Source organism: Lynx canadensis, chromosome C1 (genome assembly GCF_007474595.2).
Source record: "Lynx canadensis isolate LIC74 chromosome C1, mLynCan4.pri.v2, whole genome shotgun sequence".
Taxonomy (NCBI): Eukaryota; Metazoa; Chordata; class Mammalia; order Carnivora; family Felidae; genus Lynx; species Lynx canadensis.
In genome coordinates this window covers 118,333,732-118,360,083 of record NC_044310.1, presented here as the reverse complement: position 1 = coordinate 118,360,083, position 26,352 = coordinate 118,333,732, and the positions used below count along the sequence as shown (strand labels likewise).

The 26,352-nt window shown below is 40.1% G+C and overlaps 1 protein-coding gene across 11 annotated transcripts in view; it reads right to left on the bottom strand.

Annotated features, from left to right (window-relative positions):
- CC1H2orf76 (chromosome C1 C2orf76 homolog) overlaps window positions 1-26,352 on the bottom strand; it is a 64,623-nt gene that overhangs the window by 9,646 nt on the left and 28,625 nt on the right. For all 11 annotated transcript variants that reach the window (XM_030325503.1, XM_030325501.1, XM_030325496.1 and 8 more), the window contains 2 exons: window positions 13,243-13,293; window positions 8,378-8,415 (listed from right to left, as the gene is read on the bottom strand). In XM_030325503.1, the coding sequence (XP_030181363.1) occupies window positions 8,378-8,415; window positions 13,243-13,293 (89 nt within the window). The remainder of the gene's footprint in view (window positions 1-8,377; window positions 8,416-13,242; window positions 13,294-26,352) is intronic.

Below are 26,352 nucleotides of genomic sequence, written 5' to 3'. Positions count from 1 at the left end.
TCACCATCATCACCACCACCACTACCATTATCATCATCATTGCCACAACCACCACCACCATCACCACCACCATCATCATCATCACCACCACCACCATCATCATCATCGCCACAATGACTACCACCACCATCATCATCACCACCACCACCATCATCACCACCACCATCATCATTGCCACAACCACTACCACCATCATCATCATCACCACCACCATCATTATCACCACCACCATCATTATCATCGCCACAACCACTACCACCATCATCACTACCATCATCATCATCACCATCATCACCACCACCACCATCATTGCCACAACGACTACCACCATCATCATCACCACCACCACCATCATCACCACCACCATCATCATTGCCACAACCACTGCCACCATCATCATCATCATCATCACCACCACCATCACCACCACCACCACCATCACCACCACCATCATTATCATCATCGCCACAACCACTGCCACCATCATCATCACTACCACCACCACCACCATCATCACGACCACCACCATCATCACGACCACCACCATCATCACCACCACCATCATCATCACCACCATCACCATCATTATCATCATTGCCACCACCACCACCATCATCGCCACAACTACCACCATCATCATAATCACTACCATCACCATCACCACCACCACCACCATTATCATCATCATCACCACCACCACTGCCACCACCACCATCATCACATCACAACCACCACCATGATCATCACCACCACCATTATCATCATCATCATCACCACCATCATCATCGCCGCCACCGCCACCACCACGATCATCACCGCCACTACCATCACCATCACCATCATCTCATCCTCACAGTATTTCAAGAAACAGAGAGGTTACGAAACAGACCCAGAGTACATGGAACTGCAGCCTGAGCTCTGGCCAGCTTGACTTCAGGGAAAAACAAGCTTACCTCCATGTATCTAAAAACCTTGCCCTATCGAGTAAACACATGATCCCATGTCATATTAACTTGATCCCATGTGATATTGACTGTAACCTTTCAAGATGAGGTTTCAGGTGGTGGTGGATGAATCTGTCCTCCAATGATTTTTTTTTTTTTTTTTTTACAAATCCAGTTAAATATTATAACTATAGGAGAAGACTTTGAGTTGATATCTGCCCCCAAAAAGCACACAGAGATGAACACACAGTCCACTTGTCAACCAGAATGCAGCTGCTTAGCAACATAGTCTATTTCTAGAATATGGTTAAGAGGGAGAGTCCACAGAAAGGCCACTCCAGCAGCCAAAATAGAAGGCCCAGAAGCCATGCTCCACAGTTCACAACTTCACCTACTAGAGAGCACAGGGCTTGATCTCCAGAGCACAGAGATTAAACGGGCGGCGGCTGGGGGGGGGGGGAGGGTGGGGCGGGGGGCGGGGGAATGTTATTTAAAACAAATCATTTTAGAATAGGTAACAAACTCATAATACAAAATTCTCCAAGTGCATATGGATGGAGTGTAAAGTACGTCTCCTTCCAATCCCTGTCTACCAGGTGCCCAGTTCTCCTACAAATAACTTCTACTAATTCTGGTGTATCCTTCCAGACACTGTCTCTGTATATGTTCATGCAGGCAGAAATGTGCATGTAAAATTTTTCAAACAAATAACAGCATATTGTACGCTATATTCTAACACTTTGCTTTTTTCTCTTAAAACATAGCTTAAAATCATTCCAAATCGCTATATGAGATGCCTCATAATTTAGCAAGGCTGCAGGGTATTCCACTGAAGAGACACAAACACACATACACACACTCTGTCCTCACTGATGGCCATTAGATTGTTTCCATCTCTTGCCACCGTAAAGAACCCTGCAACAAATAACCTCTCATACGTGTGTCATTTTGCATACATACAAGTTTTATGGCGAAGATAGATTTTGCACAAGTTTTATATGTAAGATAAATTCCCAGAAGTAGAACCGTTGGGTCAGAGAATACACACAATTTTTTTTCTGGCAGATATTGCTAAATTATGCTTCACAGAAGTGGTACCACTTTACAGGAATGCTACCAATTGCTGAGAGTACCTGTTTCTCACAGCCCCCCTGACGGTATTATCAACACCGTCTGATCTTTGGCAACCTAACAATGAAGATTATGTGCAGTCTTAATTTGTATTTATTTTGAGTAAAGCCATAAATATTTTGGTTTTTTTTGTGTTTTTTTTGGTTGTTTTTTTTTTTTTATTTTTTTTTATTTTTTTTTAAATTTTTTTTTTTCAACGTTTATTTATTTTTGGGACAGAGAGAGACAGAGCATGAATTGGGGAGGGGCAGAGAGAGAGGGAGACACAGAATCAGAAACAGGCTCCAGGCTCCGAGCCATCAGCCCAGAGCCTGACGCGGGGCTCGAACTCACGGACTGCGAGATCGTGACCTGGCTGAAGTCGGACGCTTAACCGACTGCGCCACCCAGGCGCCCCAATATTTTGTTTTTTAATGGGCTCAGAGGATAATTTTTTTAAAAAGATTTTATTTTTAAGTAATCTCTATACCCAACATGGGACTTGAACTCATAACCCCGAGATCAAGAGTTACATGCTATTCTGAGCCAGCCAGATGCCCCTCAAATGATAATTTTTTAAACAGAATTGTAATACACACACACACACACTAAGAAAATTAGGCCTTGTCTGTAATATAACTTAGAAAATTTTGCTCCAAACAAAAGAGACTCATAAATATGGAGACCAAACTGAGGGTTGCTGGAGGGGTTGAGGGGGGGATGGGCTAAATGGGTAAGGGGCATTAAGGAATCTACTGAAATCATTGCTTCACTATATACTAATTTGGATGTAAATTTTAAAAAATCAAAAATAAAGTTAAAAAAAAAGAAAAAAAAGAAAATTTTGCTCCAGTGTTCATTCCTTCCTTGATTTTTTTCTTATAATGTTTTTTTTCTAGTAAAAGTGCTGAATGCCTGTTGAATAAATACATGAAGTAAACTTAGCAATTTTTCTTACAGTTTCTGGGTTTTCTACATCTTACTTAGAACAGCCTTCATTCCAAAATTCCTTCTAAAATTTCACGTTTTCTTCAAACATGTTTATCAATTTCATTTCTTCTAAGCTTTTAATTATGGAGAATCTCAAACATACACTGTATACCGAGCAGCATACTGAACCCTCCACGTACCCATCACCCGGCGTGAACAAATGATCTACCCATGTTCAATCTGTTTCATCTACATTCCTATCTGTGGGCTCTACTGTCACACTTAAGTCATTAACCCGATGGATATTTATTTTGGCATGAAGAAAAGAATACGGATTCAATTTAGCGGTTTTCTGGACGTCTCCCCAGTTGTCCCAGTAACACTTACAGAATCCTCCATATTTTCTCTACAGCTTTGAATTTACTATACACTAAATTCCCGTATATATTTGGGTCTCTTTCTGTACTTTTAATTCTGTGCCATTCACCTAACAGTTCATGTGCCAGTTACTACGCTGTTTTATTTACTTTAGTTTAATCATATGGCTAATACATGTCAGGGCTGGCCACTCTCCTTTCTCTTCCTTTTCCTGACTGTTCTTACTTTTTGCATATTAGTATTACAATCAGCTTCTTTAATTCATATATATACACAACTGCTGCTGTATTTTATTGGGGTGACATTAAATTCATAAGTTAACTAAGAGAAAACAGACATCTTCAAGCTGGTGCATCTTCCTATCCAAATACCCTAAGCATTTCCATTTAAGTCTTACGTTGGATCCTTTTGGTGTGTCTATTTTTTTTTGTTAAATTGAGGTAGAATTTCACATAAATAAAATGCAAACATCTTCAGGGGAGTTCAGTTCAATGGACCTGGACAACTGAATAACCCTCACTAGCATTTTGAAGTTTTCTTCTTTTTTTTTTTTTTTTTTTTTTAATTTTTTTTTTTTTCAACGTTTATTTTTATTTTTGGGACAGAGAGAGACAGAGCATGAACGGGCGAGGGGCAGAGAGAGAGGGAGACACAGAATCGGAAACAGGCTTCAGGCTCTGAGCCATCAGCCCAGAGCCCAACGCGGGGCTCGAACTCACGGACCGCGAGATCGTGACCTGGCTGAAGTCGGACGCTTAACCGACTGCGCCACCCAGGCGCCCCTGAAGTTTTCTTCTTAAAGATCTTGCACATTTCTTAAAAAATTTCTTGCAGGGTATGATTTCTTCCTCTCATAAACTTTTAACAAGAGTAGTTACCTGGTTTCCAAACTCACAAAATAGGAGAAATTAGAGTTTTTATTTTAAAACAATTTTTTTATGTCTATTTATTTTTTAATTTATTTGAGCACAAGTAGGGGAGGGACAGAGAGAGAGGGAGACACAGAATCCAAAGCAGACTCCAGGCTCTGAGCTGTCAGCACGGAGCCCGATGTGGGGCCCAAACCCAAGAACCTCGAGATCATAACCTGAGCCGAAGACGGACGCCCAGCCGACTGAGCCACCCAGGCGTCCCTAGAGTTTTCATTTTAAAACTCTTCAATAGGAATTATTCTGACTTTACAAACAGCCCCATAATACACACACAGGTACATTTTCTTGATAACCATGAATCATATTACGGTAATTATTTACACTGTACTATTGATTGACTCATTCATTCAACAAAAACTGAGCTCAGGGGGCACCTGGGTGGCTCAGTAGGTTGAGCATCTGAGTTCAGCTCAGATCATGATCTCGCAGTTCATGGGTTCAAGCCCTGTGTTGGGCTCTGTGCTGACAGCTCAGAGTCTGGAGCCTGCTTCGGATTCTGTGTCTCCCCCCGTCTCTCTCTCTGCCCCTCCCCTGCTCGTGCTCTGTCTCTCTCTCTCTCTCTCAAAAATAAATAAACATTGGGAAAAACAAAAAACAAAAAACTGAGCTTGTGAGCTCCAAACAGTAGGCTCCTCCAAACAGGAGGCTCTCACAGGAAGGTATCCAGATAGTTTCATTGTAATAGTGGGAAGACATTTCTGTAGATACCTGGTAATTAAGAAGTCTCTAAAAGTAGAAAATTGAGGAAATGGGGGAAATGCCTTTGTGATCAAGGTCATTAAGACAGTTGGAAGTCTCTTCCTCTGGCTGAGGAAGGAGACTAAAACTACAGCTGGGTTGCTGGGTTGTTGGAAAACTGATGGGCTGGTCGCTGGTCCAGGGTTGCTTTACAAGCCCCACAGATGAGGAACAGAAAATGGAAAACAGAATGCAGATGGGGAAATGAGAAAAATGACTGGAAGCTGGATAAAGCACAAATGAGGGCTTTGGGGTAAAGTTTTTCTTAAGTTTTAAATCTGTATCTGTAAAAATATATTAACCCTTTTCCTTATAAAAAGCTGAAGAGGAAACGTGGAAGAACCATCCCTGGGGTGTATAGTCTGTACTTAACTAGAATGGTTATGGCTTAGATGAAAATTTATAAAGCCAGATTCCAGAAACATTCTAACGCAACTTTATTTCTTTAAATAAAGACATTGTTCAATTGGAAAGATAAGCTCTAATTGTATAACTCTAACATGCCAGGTTGGAACATGTGTTTAAAATATAAGAAACAGGCTCCTGGGTGGCTCAGTTGGTTAAGCATCAGACTCCTGGTTTCGGCTCAGGTCATGACCTCACAGTTCATGAGTTCAAGTCCCATGGTGGGTTCTGCACTGGCAGCACGGAGCCTGCCCAGGATTCTCTCTCTCCCTCTCTCTCTCTGCCCCTGCTCCACTCTCTCTCTCTCAAAATAAATAAACTTAAAAACCATTTTTAACATAAGAAACAATTCTAATAGATTTCCAACTACAAGAGGAAAATTTCCTGATTTTTTTTTAAATGTCATGATATTGGGGCGCCTGGGTGGCGCAGTCGGTTAAGCGTCCGACTTCAGCCAGGTCACGATCTCGCGGTCCGTGAGTTCGAGCCCCGCGTCAGGCTCTGGGCTGATGGCTCAGAGCCTGGAGCCTGTTTCCGATTCTGTGTCTCCCTCTCTCTCTGCCCCTCCCCAGTTCATGCTCTGTCTCTCTCTGTCCCAAAAATAAATAAAAACGTTGAAAAAAAAAAATTTAAAAAAAAAAAATTAAATGTCATGATATTGAGTATTTGAATATTATGAATCAGGTCTTTGTACCTAATTGTACGATCATATGGACAAGTCCAACAATGTAAAAATGCAACACTGAATGGAGAATGACATCACTGTATTTCACAACCTTTTCAAAGAGCATATTGTTTCCTTATAACTTTATTATATATATATGTGCGTGTGTGCGTATGTATGTATACATATGTATGTATACATGTACATATTTATACATACATACATATGTATGTATATACACACACACACACACACGCACATATATGTATACGTATATGTTTTTCTCCCTCTACAACAAGCCCAAACTTCCTATTCTCCACATTCTAGAGACAAGGTTGTAAACCCTCCTGTCCCAGAAAAAGAATGAAGTCAGTGGCCATAGTGGAGGGACATTCTAGCACTCACACAAAGTGCAGATTCCGCACCGCAGCCCGGACACATGTGGCACTGAATTTTAAAGCATCTGACAAGGGGTAACGTCAAATTGGTACATATAATCCGTGGTATAAAAAAGTAAAATTACTGGAAAGAACTAGTCCTACCAGCACCTTGATTTTAGCCCAGTGAAACTAATTTTGAAATTCTGGCCTCCAAAACTAGAAGAGAATAAATGTGTGTTATTTTAAGCTACAAGAAAAAAAATGTTTTTTGAAGTTACTAATTCACAGTTGATAAGCCATACCCTGATGCCATTTTCTTTGTAATGTCCGGTATACATTTATTTGAAGGCTGACTGAGTTTATGGTAGGCATCTATGACTAGAGAAGACAATGAAATTAGGTGAATTCAAAAATAAATACTTAATTCAAAAATCGATGGTGTGCCTGGGTGGCTCAGTCAGTGAAGCATCTGACTTCAGCTCAGGTCATGATCTTGTGGTCTGTGAGTTCGAGCCCCTCATCAGGCTCTGGGCTGACAGCTCAGAGCCTGGAGACTGCTTTGGATTCTGTGTCTCCCTCTTTCTCTGTCTCTCTCCAGTTTACCCTCTGTCTGTCTCACTCTCAAAAATAAATAAACATAACAAATTTTTTTAAATTGTTATAAAAACACTCTTATGAATGAGGCATTGTGCTAGATATTGGAGATATGAAGAACAAATTATGGTCCCTCATCCTTGACTAGTTTGTATAATAAACTAAGGTTACAGCTTTAATGAGGAGTCGATACAAAGTCATTGACATTCAAGAAAAAAGATCGCTTTAGCGTGTATGAGAAGCAAATCTTTGATTGTGGCTTTATAAATACATTACTCTAAAAAAGTAAGAAAATAGACATGTAAACACATGATAAATAAACAGCTTTCTCCGGAGCAGGTAAGATACCATTAAGACTGCAGGCCATGCCCTGTGTGCAACTTGAAGCCATGTTCCCAAGAGCCAGAGTCCTGGACCTTCTCTTACACACAGAAAGAGATAGGTCAGAAAAAGCAAATTATTTTTACCTGCTTTTGGCTCTTTTCTTCTGGTACACAATTAAGAAAATCAAAGATATTGAACTGCCAGATAACAAGTGGTTTCCTCTTTTTTTTTTTTTTTTGTAACCCAAATTTACCAAGTTTTATGCTTATGTTTATTTTATTTTAAATATTCGCTTGATATAGAACATGTATTCTTTGGGATGCCTGGGTGGCTCAGGTAAGCATCTGACTCTTGATTTTGGCTCAGGTCGTGATCTCACAGTCCATGAGTTTGAGCCCCGCTTGGGATTCTCTCTCTTCCTCTCTCTCTGCCCCTCCCCTGCTCATGCTGGCTCACGCACTCGCTCTTTACATAAATAAATAAATATTTAAAAAAATAACATGTATGCTTTTTTATAAATTTTTCTTTTAACGTTTATTTATTTTTGAGACAGAGACAGAGCATGAACGGGGGAGGGTCAGAGAGAGGGAGACACAGAATCCGAAACAGGCTCCAGGCTCTGAGCTGTCAGCACAGAGCCCGACGCGGGGCTCGAACTCACGGACCGTGAGATCATGACCTAAGCCGAAGTTGGGCACCTAACCAAATGAGCCACCCAGCCGCCCCCATGTATGCTTTTTTAAAAATTAACATTTTTTAACAAGATCTACTACTCACAGGGATATGACTTGGTGAGGTTTTTTTTTTTTTTCCCCTTAATGGAAAAGTAAGGCTGTAGGAAGGGTACTTATGAAATAAAAAAAAAATGCTACTATAATGGAAAATATTTTAGGAGTGCATGTGTTTGTTCCCTTATTCACTGAGACAGCCGACAGCGATTACTTTCTACGTGCCAGATGCCGTACATATGAAACGTACCTTTGATTTATGTGCTTGATGAACAATCTTTAGTTTATCTGAAAGAAAGAAAGAAGTATTTTTACAAAGATTATTCTAAAACTTCATTTTAACAATTTGCAATGGAAAGATATAGCTACAGAACTGAGAAACTTACGTCCTTGCCTTACGACCAGTTCACTTAAAAATGTAGTGCAGTAGAAGAAAAAGCACCACTATAGGCCATTAAAGATCACTGTGTTTAAAGATATCTGAAAGCCGTGGCCTTTGGCACACACAACTATATGCCATAACCTGCAGTCACCTTGGCACACCTTCCCCTTAGAACAGAAGCCAGATGGATCATGTCACTCTGTCTTGTTCCTGGGGGGACTTGCAGAATGCTACAACGAGCAGATAATGTAAAAAAATTATCGGACATTAACATAAGCAGTTCAAAACAATCTACCTGGCTCTCAGAATGCATACAAGCGGCAGGAGGTCAAAGGATCACCCTGGTAATCTGGCCAAGGCTGCTAATGCCCAAAGAGTACCAGTATTTGCCTCCTGGTTTTCAAATGATGCACAGGCTCACACCGTCTAATCTGCTTTATTCAATCCTCCTTCACTCTTTAATCTGTTTACCTTGAAGTCAGGCCACACTGTGCTTTTCCAAGAAGTAATTTCTCCGCATTGGGCAAATTCTGACTCTGTAACAATGACCTCTTAATTATAAATAGGCTCAGCATTCAACAGGCTTAAAGTCACAAAGTTTCCAATTCTTCACTTGGTTTTCTTTCACCATTTAATTAGTGTACTGTGATTACATGTATTATTATATCTGGATAAACTCTTAAGCTTAAACTAAAATTTATTTCTATCAATCATGCCGTTTGATTCCATAAGGAATTCCAATAGTAAAACAAAAGGATCTACTTTAAAAAAACAGGCCCGGGGCGCCTGGGTGGCGCAGTCGGTTGAGCGTCCGACTTCAGCCAGGTCACGATCTCGCGGTCCGTGAGTTCGAGCCCCGCGTCGGGCTCTGGGCTGATGGCTCAGAGCCTGGAGCCTGTTTCCGATTCTGTGTCTCCCTCTCTCTCTGCCCCTCCCCCGTTCATGCTCTGTCTCTCTCTGTCCCAAAAAATAAATAAATGTTGAAAAAAAAAAAAATTAAAAAAAAAAAAAAAAAAAAACAGGCCCTGATTTAACTCTGTTCTAATAACACAAAAGAATAGGGTAGCTATCCAGTTAAGAACCAGCACTCAGAGTTACCCATTATTTTAAAGTCAGCTTTCAATTATCAATTGCAATTTTTAATACAAGGTCAGCCTAATCCTAAAACTCTATGTATTGTTAAGAACTAAAACTAAATCTAATCTAAGTGAAAAATGAGTATTAGGAATGCAAATATACCACAACTGCTAAAAATAAGCTTATAAGGTACACAAGAAAATAAACAAATAGGCTTTTGGATTACCTATTATTCCAAGTTCCCTTTTCTCTTTTTCTCACTATAGACAGATACTGGTTTATTATTAGAGACAAGTTAGAAAAGCCAGTAACAGTTTTTTAAGTAAAAGGATCCTGCTTAGGGTTCAGTTGGTTAAGCATCTGACTTCGGCTTAGTCATGTTCTCATGGTTTGTGGGTTTGAGCCCCAGGTCAGGCTCTGTGCTTACAGCTCGGAGCCTGGGGCCTGCTTTGGATTCTTTCTCCCTCCCTCTCTCTGCCCCTCCCCCGCTTATGTGCACAAATGTGTGTTCTCTAGCTCTCAAAAGTAAATAAATAAACATTAAAATTAAAAAAAAAAAAAAGGATCCCACTTAAGGCCTGTTACAATCAATATGTAAAACTGTAGTTTGGCCTTACCAAATATTAATTATGTTCTATATTTTTTGCTAATGAGCCTTTAAATTACAAATATCTTTGTTCTAATGGGTTCTGCAAACCCATAATAAGAGGGCTACATTTTTTTTTAGCAGAAGAAGAAATAATGTGAACAGAAATTTATAGATTTTTCCCTCCAACAGAAACGGGTAAGATGTGATAAGAAACAAGCTAGCAAAATATATTATATTAATAATAATGTCCCTTTCTTGTTAAACAATCTTTTTTCACTTGTTCTTAGCTCTTTTTTTAAAAAAAACCTGCATTGGGGCGCATGGGTGACTCAGTTGGTTAAGCACCCGACCTTGGCTCAGGTCATGATCTTACCGCCCGTGAATCTGAACCCCGCGCCGGGCTCTGTGCTGACAGCTCAGAGCCTGGAGCCTGCTTCAGATTCTATGTCTCCCTCACTCTCTGCCCCTTCCCCACTCATGCTCTGTCTCTATCTCAAAAATAAACATTAAAAATTTTTTAAAAATTAAAAATTAAAAAAATTTTTAAAACCTGCATTTTTTTTTAAATTTTCTTAATGTTTATTTATTTTTGAGAGAGAGACAGAGACAGAGCCCAAGCAGGGGAGGGACAAAGAGAGAGGGAGACACAGAATCTGAAGCAGGCTCCAAGCTCTGAGCTGTCAGCACAGAGCCCGACGTGGGGCTCGAACTCACAAGCCACGAGATCATGACCTGAGCTGAAGTTGAATGCTTAAACGACTGAGCCACCCAGGCACCCCCAAAAATATCTGCATTATTAACAGAAACAACATCTATGGGTATTGCACCCTTAATGGAAATTCCTTGAGAAACATAACCTCATAAAAATAAAAATAAAAAACTTGTTAGGTATTTGACGTGTTCACACGAGCATTGTTTAATCTCACACAGCCTCATGAAGCAAACAGTATTAGAAGCTCCATGCTGCACAGCCACCAATATTTATTACACACATGCACAGTGTCTAGGTGACAAGGATTTAAAAATAAGACAGCATCCGATGTGCTTTAGAACACACAGTCTGGTCAGGATAAATCAATAATAGATGTAGATGACAATTAAATGGGAGAAGAGCCCATGAGAAATCTCAGACTCTCAAGTCGAGTGAGCCAGCCCTTTGCCCAAGGGCACAAAGACCGCAACCAACAGAGTGGAAATCTGACTCCGCACACTTTCCGCTCCCCATCACCCAATGGATTCTATTCCCACAGAGTATGTAGCAATACCGAAGGACAATGACAGGTGAGAAAGTAATGTTTGGCTGTTCTTAGTGAACACAAAGCAGCAGATTGTTACAAAGCCAAACCCAGACTGAGTTACTAAGTCCCTGAAGTCTATCAAAACCCTAGTTCTCTAATTTCTAATTTCACAGATAAATGTATTCACTTCTTCTGCCAATTCACCTAAATAGTACACAAATCCTAGAACAAAGCAGTGTTAAAAAGGTGGAAAAATATAAAAGGCACATGATCTACCACCATGATGATTAACAGTCAGACATTCTAATGCCAGTATCTAAAAGTTATTTTTCAAAATAACTTACATGGAACACAAGTTTGAGTATGTATGCATATGCATGCACATGCACACACACACACACACACACACACACACACACACACACAGAGGCATGCACGCACCATGCAAAAAAGGAAACGGCATTTGTAGGTTGATTCAAGTTTAAGGTTATATTGCAAGTGATTATACTCTGAAAGCCATGAAAGCCAGAATTGAGAAGTTTCATATTTACTTAACCATGCTTTTTTATTCCTTTCTCTTATTCAATATTTAGTATGTAAATTCTTTAAGCCCAATAAATCAAAGTACTTTCCATTCAGCGCCTTCAACTTCTGCTTGACTACCCCTTATGACCTCACAATTAGTCTCTGGATATTAAAATGCATACACACGGTGAAGATTGTGATTTCAAAGTATTTTAGGTCATAAGTTGCTCTACCAAATGGGAACAGAATTAAAAGCCACTCCAAAAAAAATGATCTAAGGTAATAAAAAATTTATACTTCAAAAAATGTCTGTACCAATTAACAGAAATATTTATTAGGTGCGTCATAATTTTCAAGTGAAGTCTCAGACTCAAAGTTTGATGAGTGTCATTCTGCTGAAGGTTAATAACCATGCCATCTTTTTACCAAATAATGAAACCCAACTTCCTGCCTCATTACTACATTTTTAAACAACACTGCAACATACAAAACTGCTATGTAATATGGTCAAGTTACTGGCATTTAAATTAATGTTTAATCTCTTCTTTTAATTCCCAGTCTTTAATCACTTTTCTTTTCTGGTTACCTTGCAAAGAAATTCATTTAATTTTTTTTTTAATGTTTATTTATTTTTGAGAGACAGAGAGAACATGAGCGGAGGAGGGGCAGAGAGAGAGGGAGACACAGAATCCAAAGCAGGCTCCAGGCTCTGAGCTGTCAGCACACAGCCCAACATGGGGCTCGAACTCACAAACCGCAAGATCACGACCTGAGCCAAAGCCGGACGCTTAACCGACTAAGCCACCCAGGTGCCCCAAGAAATTCATTTTAGACATGGTTTGCCAAATATGCTATTTATTCCTCATAAATAGGCCACTTTCATACACAATTACAGTTTAATGATACACCAGGATTCCTAGATTTCTAAATAAACTTCCATATTGGTTTTTATTTACAGATAGTAAACTAATTTTTAAAAACCAAATTCAGGGGCGCCTGGGTGGCTCAGTCGGTTAGGCGTCCGACTTCGGTTCAGGTCATGATCTCACGGTCCTTGGGTTCGAACCCCGCGTTGGGCTCTGTGCTGACAGCTCAGAGCCTGGAGCCTGCTTCAGATTCTGTGTCTCCCTCTTTCTCTGACCCTCCCCTGTTCATGCTCTGTCTCTCTCTGTCTCAAATATAAATAAATGTTAAAAAAAAATTTAAAAAAAATAAATAAAAACCAAATTCAAATTGCTAGCAACATAAAACTAATGTGAAACTATATTAATATACACTTTTAAAGAATACGAAAAATTAGTTACCATATTTATAATTTCTGAATGGTGGTGGCAGGCTGGTCCTCAAAGGAATATCTATAAAAGAAATATTATTTTTATTATATTCAAATAGGCACTCATAGTATATGCATAGTCTTTTGCTCGCTCTGTTCTCCTAGACCTCCAGACTAAGCTACTTTGAAAAGGTCAATAGAACACAAAATGAAGCTAACATGCCACCAAAATCCAAAGGTCACCTAAAATAATGGAACCACTGAGAAGATGTTGAGCCGTTATTAGCTGAACTAAGAATTCGGCAACGTTCTTAAATGCACTGGCATTTTATTCAATACAACAGCATCTATGCACATTTGAAATATATAGCATTCATGTGTGAGGTAGTATTTTCTATACAGTTGATGTTAGTTTAGCATATGACCCCTTCAGGGTCTTTGGCCAATAGTGGAAACCAATGATGTAGAACAGTCATTACTCTTCCCAAAATTCAGACAACCTACAATATAACTACTCTACCTCAGCAAAGAATGCAAAAAAAAAAAAAAAAAAAAAAAAAAAAAAAAAAAAAACAAAACTAAATATTCTTTTTAAAGGAGTATTTCAAATACCAGTATTAGTTTTCATTAATAACATCTGATGCTACAATACCTACAGAGGGCAATCTTATATCAAAATTACACATGCATATACCCTTTGATCTAGGAATTCCACTTGGAGAATTGATCACAGAGATACACTTTGCACACTCTGCACACGTGTTCAATATGACACATATACCAGGATACTACCTGTAGCACTGGTTGCAATAGCAAATGCTTAGGAAAATCCAAAGAAACGTCCTCCGGTGGGGGGTTTTGCAAATAAATTATAATATGCCCAAACAATGAGACATAGTTTTCAACTGTACAAAAAAACAAAAGAGGCCAAGAAAGCACTCTACTAATATAAGATATTCAAGATATGTTAAAGATAAAGAAAGCATAAGGCTGACCATTATTTTTCAAGTAAGCCACGTTTTGAGTAAAATGGGGGAAAAATAAGAATATATGTTTGTAACAATCCTAAAATTTGTATGGAACCACAAAAGACCCCAACTAGCCAAAGTAATGTTGAAAAAAAAAAAAACCAAAGCGGGAGGCATCACAATCCCAGACTTTAGCCTCTACTACAAAGCTGTAATCATCAAGACAGCATGGTACTGGCACAAAAACAGACACTCAGATCAATGGAATAGAATAGAGAACCCAGAAGTGGACCCACACATGGATGGCCAACTAATCTTTGACAAAGCAGGAAAGAGTATCCAATGGAAAAAAGTCTCTTTAGCAAATGGTGCTGGGAGAACTGGACAGCAACATGCAGAAGAATGAAACTAGACCACTTTCTTACACCATACACAAAAATAAACTCAAAATGGATGAAAGACCTAAATGTGAGACAGGAAACCATCAAAAACCCTAGAGGAGAAAACAGGCAACAACCTCTTTGACCTCAGCCACAGCAATTTCTTGCTCAACATGTCTCCAAAGGCAAGGGAATTAAAAGTAAAAATGAACTATTGGGACCTCATCAAAATAAAAACCTTCTGCACAGCAAAGGAAACAATCAACAAAACTAAAAGGCAACCAACGTAATGGGAAAAGGTATTTGCAAATGACATATTGGATAAAGGGTTAGTATCCAAAATCTATAAAGAACTTATCAAACTCAACACTCAAAAAAACAAATAATCCAGTGAAGAAATGGGCAAAATAGACACTTTTCCAAAGAAGACATCCAGATGGCCAATAGACACATGAAAAAATGCTCAACATCACTCATCATCAGGAAAATACAAATCAAAACCACAATGAAATACCACCTTACACCTATCAGAATGACTAACATGAACAACTCAAGCAACAACAAATGTTGGCAAGGATGCGGAGAAAGAGGCTCTGTTTTACACTGCTGGTGGGAATGCAAACTAGTATAGCCACTATGAAAAATCGTATGGAAATTCCTCAAAAAGTTAAAAATAGAACTACCCTATGACTCAGCAATTGCACTAGTAGGTATTTATCCAAGGGATACAGGTATGCTGTTTCGAAGGGGCACATGCACCCCAATGTTTACAGCAGCACCATCAACAATAACCAAAGTATGGAAAGAACCCAAAGGTCCATCAATGGATGAATGGATAAAGAAGATATGGTATATATATACAATGGAGTATTACTCAGCAATCGAAAAGAATGAAATCTTGCCATTTGCAACAACATGGATGGAACTAGAGGGTATTATGCTAAGTGAAGTCAGTCAGAGAAGGACAAATATCATATGACTTCACTCATATGAGGACTTTAAGATACAAGACAGATGAACATAAGGGAAGGGAAGCAAAAATAATATGAAAACAGGGAAGGGGACAAAACATAAGAGACTCTTAAATATGGAGAACCGAGGGTTGCTGGAAGGGCTGATGGGGTAAATGGTGAAGGGGCATCAAGGAAGACACCTGTTGGGATGAGTACTGGGTGTTATACATAGGAGATGAATCACTGGAATCTACTTCTGAAAATATTATTGCACTATGTTATATGCTAACTAACTTGGATGTAAATTATAAATGAATAAATAAATACATTTTTAATCATGAAGAAAAAAGAATTAGCGTTGGATGCTATTTTCACTGTGGTTTTCTATTTTCTACTGCAATCTTTGTTTATTCTGCTTACTTTGGTTTTCATTTTTCTTTTTCTAGTCTCTTAACATAGAAGCTGAAATCATTGGTTTGAGATCTCTTCTCTAATTTAGGCACTTCTAGTCCTATAAACATTCCTCTAAGTACTGTTTTACCGGCTTCCCATAAATTTTGCAAAGTTGTGCATTCATTTTTTTTCAGTTCACAATACTGCGTCTTTTGACCTCTGCTTTTGCACATAGGTTATTCAGAAGTATGCTAATATTTGGTTTCCAAATATTTTGGAATTTTCCAGAGATATTTGTGTTATTGATTTCTCATCTAATTCCACCGTAGTCAAAAAAAAAGCCTACGTTGTACGAGTTTAATCCTTCTACATTCATCATGACCTGTTTTATGGCTTGCAATATGGTCTCTTGGTATACGTTCTGTGTACACGAGACAGGAATGTGTATTCTGTTGTCCAGTGGAGTGTTCTACAAACGTCAACGTAGCCAATTTAGTCCAATAAGTGTTGTTCGAGTTTTCTGTATCCTTACAGATTCTCTCTGTGTTCCATCAATTATTGAGGAGCAGTGCTGAAATTTCTCACAATAATTGCAGAATCACCTATTTTTCTTTGCAGTTCTGTAGCTTTGACCTCATACATTTTTGAAGTTCTGTCGTGTCAGGTGCATAAACATTTAGAATCCTTATGTCATCTTAATCGGTGTCTTACCATTATCAAATGAGAGTCTTTATCCCCAGCAATATTCTTAACTCTGAATTCTACTTTATCTGATATCAGTTTTCTTTTGATTAGTGTCAGCATGGTATAACTTCTTTGTCCTTTTACCTTTAACTGATTTTTATCTTTATATTTAAAGAGCATGCCCCGGGACACCTGGGTGGCTCAGTCAGTTGAACGTCCGACTTCAGCTCAGGTCATGATCTCACGGCTTGTGGGTTTGAGCCCCGCGTCAGGCTGTGTGTTGACAGCTCAGCGCCTGGAGCCTGCTTCGGATTCTGTGTCTCCCTCCCTCCCCCCCTCTCTCTCTCTCTCTCTCTCTCTCTCTCTCTCTGCCCCTCTCCCACTCACTCTCTGTCTCTAAAAAATAAATAAAAACAGTAAAAAAAAAACAAAGTGCATGCCTTATTGGTAACACATAATTTAGGACTGCTTGTTATGTCTGTCTTTTAATTAGGGAGTTCAGACCATTTACATTTAATGTGATTACTGATATGATTGGATTGAAATCTACCACTTTGCTATTTGGGTTTGGTTTTGTCCATCTGTTATTTCCTCTTCTACATTCTTTTGACAAATGGCTCTCTGACAATTTTTTATGATTCCACTTTAACCCTTCTGTTTGCCTATTATCTATAACTCAGGTAATGTGTGTGTGTGCCCGAACATGTGGTTGCTCTAAGATTTGCAGTAAACAGCTTTAACTTATCAGTCTACCTCCAAGCGACACTGTAACACTTTATAGAGAGTGAAAGAATCTTACGCTTCCAGGGGCACCTGGGTGGTTCAGCCTGTTGAGCAACTGACTTCGGCCCAGGTTATGAAGTCACGGTTCATGAGTTCAAGCCCCGCATCTGGCTCTGTGCTGACAGCGAAGAACCTACTTTGGATTCTGTTTCTCTCTCTCTCTGCCCCTCCCCGGCTTGTGTGCACTCTCTCTCTCTCAAAAATAAACAAACATTAAAAAAAAAGGACCACCCAGGTGGCTCAGTTGGTTAAGCATCCAACTTCCGCTCAGGTCATGATCTCACGATTCGTGGGTTCGAGCCCTGCATTGGGCTCTGTGCTGACAGCTCAGAGCCTGGAGCCTGCTTCACATTCTGTCTCACCTCTCTCTCTGTCCCTCCCGCACTCACACTCTGTCTCTGTCTCTTTCTCTCTCTCAAAAATAAACACTGCAGAAATGTTTTAATAAAAAAATTTAAAATAAAAAGGATCTTATATTTCTATTTCTCCCCTCCTAGGCCTTGTACTAGTTCTGTCATATATTTTCCATAAACGCCACAACATGGTTAGTGTTTTTCTTTACGTGATGAAACATATTTTAAGAAAATTTTTTAAATAAGGGGAAAAAAAGCCTTTCATATTGACCCATGTTTACCATCTCCAATAGTCTTCATTTCTTTGTGTGCCTCCAAATTTCCATCTGGTATCATTTTCCTTCTGTTGGAAGAAGGCCCTTTAACATTTCCCGTAGTTGATGTTTCCTGGTGATGGTCTCTTTCAGCTTCTGTACGTCTAAAAAATCTTTCTTATGCCTCCATTTCTGAAAGATGGGAATAGAATCCTAGATTGACTTTTTGTCTTTCAATACTTTAAAGATGTCGCTCCGCATCTTCTGACATGCACTCATTCTGATGAGAAGTCTGTGTCTTTCCTCTTTGTTCCTCCTTATATAATGTGTTTTTTTTTTGGCAGGGGGGTGCTGTTTTTAAACTTTCTCTTTATCACCAGCTATAAGCGACTTCATTATATATGCTTTGGTATAGCTTTCTTCATCCTTCTTTTGCTTGGGATTTGTTGAACTGCTTGAATATGTGGGTTTATAGTTTTCATCACATTTGTAAAATTTTCGACCATCATTTTTTTTTTTAATTTTTTTTTTTTCAACGTTTATTTATTTTTGGGACAGAGAGAGACAGAGCATGAACGGGGGAGGGGCAGAGAGAGAGGGAGACACAGAATCGGAAACAGGCTCCAGGCTCTGAGCCATCAGCCCAGAGCCCGACGCGGGGCTCGAACTCACGGACCGCGAGATTGTGACCTGGCTGAAGTCGGACGCTTAACCGACTGCGCCACCCAGGCGCCCCTCGACCATCATTTCTTCCAATACATCTTCTGTCCCCGTCCCAGCTCCCCTCCTCATGGTCTCCAATTACACGTATATCTGGCTAATGGCAGCTGCCCCACCCCTCCCTACCGCTCTATTTATTTTTCTTTCGGGTTTTTTTCTATGCTTTATTTTAGACTGTTTTTGTTGCTTTGTTTTCAGTTTAAGAATCTTTTCTTCCGCATCTGATCTACATGTTAATCCTATTCGGTGAATATCCATCTCAGACGTTGTAGTTTTCATCTCTAGTTCAATTTGGGATTTTTTTCTTTTCATATCTTCTATTGCTAACATGTTCAACTGTCCGTCTACCTTCCTGAACATTTGCAGTATAGTTATAATAATTTTCAATTGTCCTTGTCTACTAATTCTGTCATCTGCAGCATTTCTGGGCTGGTTTTACTGGATTGATTTCTCTCCTAATTATGGGTCATATTTTCTCACTTCTTTGCATGCCTGGTAAGTTCTGATTTGATTCAGGTCATTGTGAATTTTATCTTGTTGAGTGCTGGATATTTGTGTGTTTCTATAAACATCCTGAGCTTTGTTAAACTACTTGGAAACTTAGATCCTTCCGAGTCTTGCTTTCGAGCTTTGTCAGGTGAGAGCAGAGCGGAATTTACCCTAGGGCTCATTTTGCCTTACAATTTCAGCAATACCCCTTTAGGTACTCTGCCTTGATAACCTGTGAATTACAAGCTCGTCCATTCTGGCTGGTGTGGAGAAAAAAAAAAAAAAAAAAAAAAAAAAAAAACTATTCTCAGGCCTGAGCTCTGAGCATGCTGCCTTCTGCTTCCTTCAGATTGTTCTTCACCTTGACTTCCGGTAGTTTCCTTATACCCTTGTGCTGACTGTATTCAACTGAAGACACAAGCTCTGCAAATCTTCAGAGCATTCCCTTTGCACAGCCCTCTCCGTTCCAGGTCTCTGTCCTATGAAGTCTCCAGGCTCCCCTCCAGTGTGCCAGCTGTTGAGCTGAACTCATGGAACTCACCAAGTTCTACCTGCTCTGTAGCCTACAGACTCCCTCCAGGTGGTAAGGTGGCACAATCACAGGGGTCACCTTGTTTGCTTCCCCTATCCCAGGGACCACTGTCTTATGCTGCCTGATGTCCGGTATCTGAAAACCACTGTTGCATAACTTTTGCATAGTTTGTTTGGTTTTTTTTTTTGTTTTTTTTTGTTTTTTTGGTTTTTTTTGTTCCAGGCAAGAGTGAGTTCAGTTCCTGTTGCTCACCTTAGCTGAAAGGAAAAGTCTGGGGCCTATCTATTACATTTTGAAAAGGATGTCCAACTTTACACAGAGTTTTTCTTTTATCTTTCCTCACCTTTGAACTTAACTTTGAGACCTAATGAACTTTTACAGGAGAATCTGGGATTACAGAATGAATTCTGCAAAAATTAATTTAATATTTCATTATTGGAAAGTTGATGAGAAGGTAACCACTAACTTTCCTCATTCACTTAGGTCTCCATGAAAGGCATCCATAGAAAAATTAATAAGCAAAATAAGGCAACTTAATAAATATACTGCTGGCAGTTAGGATGCCCCCCAAAGAAGTCTGACGTGTTAAAATATACATTTCAATATAAAAATCAATAAAGTCTCAAAAATTATTAAAATATCAACAGGCAATAAAACAATTCTTTACCTCATAGTAAAGGCTATAAAAATAGAAGGAGTACAGTTTGTAACTTATTTTTAGACTTTTGGGAAAGCACAAACACCTAAGGGAAAGAAGTGACCAGTTCAAGGACTAATCAGTATAAGCAAGAACACCAAACACCCACCATTCATCAGAATAATGTCCAATATTATAACTTAACAAGGGGTCCTATCTATATAATAGTAAGATTCCAAGGTTCAGTTCTATCGAGATGCTATTCATTTTAATTATGAAATACTCTAAACATAAAAAGTGTGGAAAATGGAAAATTCCTTTAACCCACCAACCAAATTTAACATACTGTCATGACTGCTTCAGATCCTTTTCTATTTTTTATGAGATAAAACAATATAGATACAGCTGAAACCTGTCTTTCCCTAGTCCCCTTATCTCTCCTTTCCTAGAAGTAAGCACTAACTGCCCCTAACTTATCATATCCCCTATGTTGTTATACTCTCATTCTATAAGTCACAGCCACAGAAAACAGAGTGTTATTTTGTGTTTTAAGTTTATAGAGTTCAGAATTTAAACCAGAGAATCTAGGGGCACCTGGGTGGCTGAGTCAGTTAAGATCCGACTTCAGCTCAGGTCATGATCTCGCAGTTCGTGGATTCGAGCTCCATGTGGGGCTCTGTGCCGTCAGCTCAGAGCCTAAAGCCTGCTTCAGATTCTGTGTCTCCCTCTCTCTCTGCCCCTCCCGTGCACGTGCTCTGTCTCTCTCTCAAAAAATGAATAAACATTTAAAAAAATTAAACTAAAGTATCTACAGTATATTTTTTAGTACAAACTAGAAAGCATCACCTCAACATAGTGTTGAAGGACGGGTCTCTTTGTGACAAGGTGATAATGTGCTGTGACTATGCTACTACAAAATTACCCTGTTCCTTTCTAAAAAAAAAAAAAAAAAAAGGAGGGGGGAGGACCAGGGGACTGCTTCTTTACAGCAGCATGTGAAATAATAAATGTAGAAAGAATCACACAGTAAGAAAAATCCTGATTTCTAGCAATATCAGCGATTCAGATAAGGATCACTGGTAAATACTATAACTACTGGAAACAAGATATGTATATGGTCTCAATGTTTATCACTCCATGTGCTACTTCTTAATTAGAAAGATACTTTTACAACAGAGAAATCCAACAGCCAGTGCCTTAACCAAATGACTGAAATTTGTATGACCAGTAACAGGACAAAGCAACATCAAGCACTTTCGGATATGATGCAAACAAGAATGAGTCACCTCCATCGGAGGTCAGCAAACTATTTATGTAAAGGCCAGCCTGTCAACATTTTAGCTTTTGTGAGCCACACGGTCTCTGTCACAGCCATGGCTGTGTTCCAATAAACTTCATTTACAGAAATCAGGTGGCAGCAGGTGGCAGGTCAGACTTAGCTTGTCGTAGCTTGTCCACCTGCAACCTAGGCGGCAATCCTGCCAAAAATGTTTAACATGAATCTGATCATGAGAAAACAATCAAATAAATCTAGATAAAAAAATCAATATAGTGACAGATAAAAGGTGGGGGGGCTGCTCCAGATCAAAAGGAATTAAGAAGACATGGTGTGCCAAGAAAAGACACAATGGAACCTGAGATACATGCTTCTAAATGAAAGAAACCAGTCCGCCAAGACTATATATTGTGTAAGTCTAAGTACATGATATCCTGGAAAAAGCAAAACTAGAGGCATTAAAGGGCTCAGTGGTTGCCTGCGGCTTGTGGGGGAGGGTGAGCAGGCAAACCGTGGGGGATTTTTATGGTGGTGAAACTATTCTGTACAACAGTGTCATGGTGGCTACACAACATTAGTCATCTGTTGAAGCCCACAGAACTTTAGAGCACAAAGAGTGAACTTTAGAGCACAAAGAGTGAGCTTGAATGTGTGCAAAGTGAAAAACCACCATTTAGGAGGGCGCAAGATCCCAGGAAAGATTGCAGATAGTGACCAAAGAATCCAGCTGCATTGCAAATGTACGAAGCAACCTTCCTGAAGGCAGTGAAAGAAAGGCTGCTGATCTAATTAACCGTGGCAATGAAGAGATTCTTGTAAGACTAAGGCAAAAGGAGCTGCACAAAAGCACTGTGCTCTAGTTAATATCAAGTTGCTTCCCAGAGGGTATAGATGAAAAACTCTGATACTGCTAGACATGTAAACTGGAATTAAAGAATTAAGTAAGTGGACGGCAGAGGATGGGAGCCAGAGTTCTCATTCTTGGAGTGGAAACACAAATCCGCCAGGGGAGGAAGCTAGAAGGAGACATGTTGGGATAGACTGGAAAACATCAGGAAGGACTCATGTTTACCACACAGATACAGATGATGACATGAAAACACTTGGGGATGTGTGTATGCGCACAGGCTGCCCTTTCAGCGGAGAGAGCTTTATTTTTGTTTGTTTTTAATATTTATATATTTTTGGGAGAGACAGACCGTGAGTGAGGGAGAAGCAGAGAGACAGGGAGACACAGAATCCGAGGCAGGCTCCAGGCTCTAAGCTGTCAGCACAGAGCCCGACGTGGGGCTTGAATTCACAAACCGTGAGATCATGACCTGAGCCGAAAGTCGGACGTTCAACCCACTGAGCCAACCAGGTGCCCCTCAGCTGAGAGAGCTTTAAAGAACAATACCCCAGGAGTAATGACCACACCCAGATCTGCATTCAGGGCCCAGGGATCCTTTGAGAAATGGCTGATTCTGGGACAGGGACAGGAAATCTACACAATGAGCCTGAAGCATCTTATAGCACCAGAAAGTAAGAAAGTACTCAAAACACACATACACACAGAGACGGTATACGAGGGATGAAGGAGTTCTGAACTGCAAGTCTGGACAAACCCTCCACAGCTTTTTTCTGTTTTGTGGGTGAAATGATTTTACATTTAGAAGGTCTCACGTGTTACAAAATATTTAAATGCTTCCAAATCAAAGATTGATTAAAAGGTCTTATATTAGCTAGATAGCTGGTTTGGACACTATTCTGAATCTAGAAAGTCATCTATATAAGGTAGTATATACAGTACTCTGTGATCAGAATATCTGAATAACATCCATCCCCCCTATGTTAATAACAGGTTTATTTTATTTTATTTATATACTCATACATAAATATAATCTTCTGTATTCATATACTTATTTATAAATAAATGAGCTTATATTTACTGCATTTATATAACTTTAGGTTTTAATAGCATGATGTTGTGGAACAGTGATTGTCAATGGAGAATGAATCCAATTTAACCAAAGTTCCTTGGCTGAGGGAGAAATACAGACAGACAAGGCAGGAGACTAGATGAAGGACGGCAAAAAAGTGAAGAACAGTTAGAAAGGCAAGAAGTCATCTAAAATAACCCCAAAAGATCACGGCATGCCTGGGTGGCTCAGTCGGTTAAGCATCCGACTTCGGCTCAGGTCATGATCTCATGGCTAGTGAGTTCGAGCCCCTCATCAGGCTCTGTGCTGATGGCTCAGAGCCTGGAGCCTGCTTCGGATTCTGTGTCTCCCTCTCTCGTTGCCCCTCCCCGACTCTCACTCTCTCTCTCTAAAAGAATGAATAAACATTTAAAAAAATGTTTTAAATAACCCCAAGAGATCATTCATCACAATGACCACTTTTGGCTGTGTGCAAAATTCACTGTGCCACGGTGGCAAACCTCTCTGCTCGCTGTCCGTGTTCAAAACGCTAGAGCAAGGTGAACTCCATGCAAAGACTCACTGACAGTGGGTCCATTTAGCTCAGAGATCCCACCTCAGCAAGTGAGGCAGGAGAACAGAAAGGAGGCAACTTAGCGCGGTGTTTAAGAGCACGCGTTGTACATAAACTGCCAGTGTCAAATTGCAGCTTTGGCTTTTATTAGCCACGTCACTGCAGGCAAGTGTGTTAACCTCTCTGTCCCTCAGCTGGTTCACCTGTAAGATGAAGACATAACCGATCCCACTTTAGAAGCATTCTGTGAGGATGAAATGAGATCACCTAGTTTAAGCTCCGAGCACAGGACCACATACAAAGCTGGTTACCATTATTACTTGAAAAATTCCCCAGAAATAAACTCTTTGGTCTTCGTCACATACAAAACTGTAAAAGGTAGACAGGTGGCCCACCGACCTTTCAGAGAGGTTCCAGTGCTTCCAATCGGATAGGCTTGGGCACAGAGCCCACACCCCAAAAGTTCACCTTTTAGTGTCCCACCCTCACAACTAAAACAAGCAGCGGCCATGTTGTTACTAACACGGGTAAAAGATGTGGGAAGGCGCGGCCGAGCACCGAGCTGTGATCGGTACTGCTGCTCTAACGGAGAAGGCGTCCTAGGGTACCTAGAAGGAGAAGAGTACAGTGACCCCGGGGGGACTATGTCTCTTTCTGCCACTGCAGCAGCCTGAAGATCACACCTCATTCTCAAGGACTTGAGGAAGAACCTATCCTGCACCGTACCAAGAACATCAGAGCGCTTACAAGGTCAACACTAAGAAATGCTGTCAGCCATAACACACAGGTTTTAAAGTAAGCAATGTAGGGGTTTGTTTTTACTTCAAAACCCAAATATGCTTTTTGGTGTTATCTTTTCCAAAAGCAGGACACTCTGCAATTGGCAATATCTTAGTGCCAACTCTCAACTCCCCCCTAAGAATTAAGAACACAGCAACAACAACACATACTCTATACGTCAGCCTGTAGTTACTTTCACGAACAATTATGTTCTCATGAAATCTTTCACAGTCACTACGAAGCCAACTGACTGGTCTGTCTTCTGTATATGTCGCCCACCTTGACCTATACAGGTAATACTGAGTAGTAAAACTACCAAAATTAGAGGTCGGGGGAGATGTGAGGGAGAAGAGTTGAGAAGATTTACAAAGTCAATCAGGAAGTACAATGTCAAGAATTCACCACATTTTGGATTTGGAGCATGCGCTCTAGGCTCAGACCCAGCCTGATGGAAGAAGGCCCCCTGAATGGAGACCGCTGATCCCGAAGAGGCTGGTCTGCCAGATGCCTGGCCTTGCCCAGAGTCTGACCACATCTGGCATGTTCCGGGACAGGGCCAGCTGGGACTCCATCCCAGGCTGCGGGGGGGGGGGGGGGGGGGGGGGAGGGTACGGAAAAATCAATCAACCTACACTGCAGTCCTGACTGGTGTCCTCATCTGTGTGAGACAACATGTGTGTTCAGAGCAGTGAGGGATAAATAAAATACTGATGATGGTGGGGGAAAAAAAAAGGAATTTACCACATTTTAGAAACTTAGCTATATACATTTCCACCGCATATATATAAACCAAGATACTGGTTTTGCAATATCATTCTCCAGTAATGGAATCAGAGCTCCTCAGAGAGATAGCTGCTTCCAGGGCTGAAGCAGGGAAAGAACAGGACAAGTCTGGAACACCTTGTACCAAAAAAGTAAAGAAGTGCTCAGAGAATGATGGGGACGTGTTAGAAGGGCCTGGGGCCCGATGGAAGGGGCTGTCACCAGCCAAAATGGGGATACCTGGAGCATCAAAATAAATAAATAATGAGGGGCGCCTGGGTGGCTCAGTTGGTTGGGCGTCCGACTTCGGCTCAAGTCATGATCTCATGGTTTGTGAGTTCGAGCCCCGTGTCGGGCTCTGTGCTGACAGCTCAGAGCCTGGAGCCTGCTTCAGATTCTGTATCTCCCCCCTTCTCTGTCCCTCCCCTGCTCATGCTCTGTCTCTCTCTCAATAATGAATAAGCGTTAAAAAAAAATAAAAATAAAAAATAAATAAATTTTTAAAAATTTAAAAAAACCAACAAAATAAATAATGAGAGTAAAGAATTATAATCCTCTGACTAAAGTAAGAATCTGTGAGTCCACAGTGATATGATTAATGATTAAATAAATAAATGGGATGGCGGAGGTGCGGGCTGTTCCTTAGTGGAGAAAAACAACTACCATATGTAAGAGGAAGGACAGAATAGGAAAAATCACCATTTG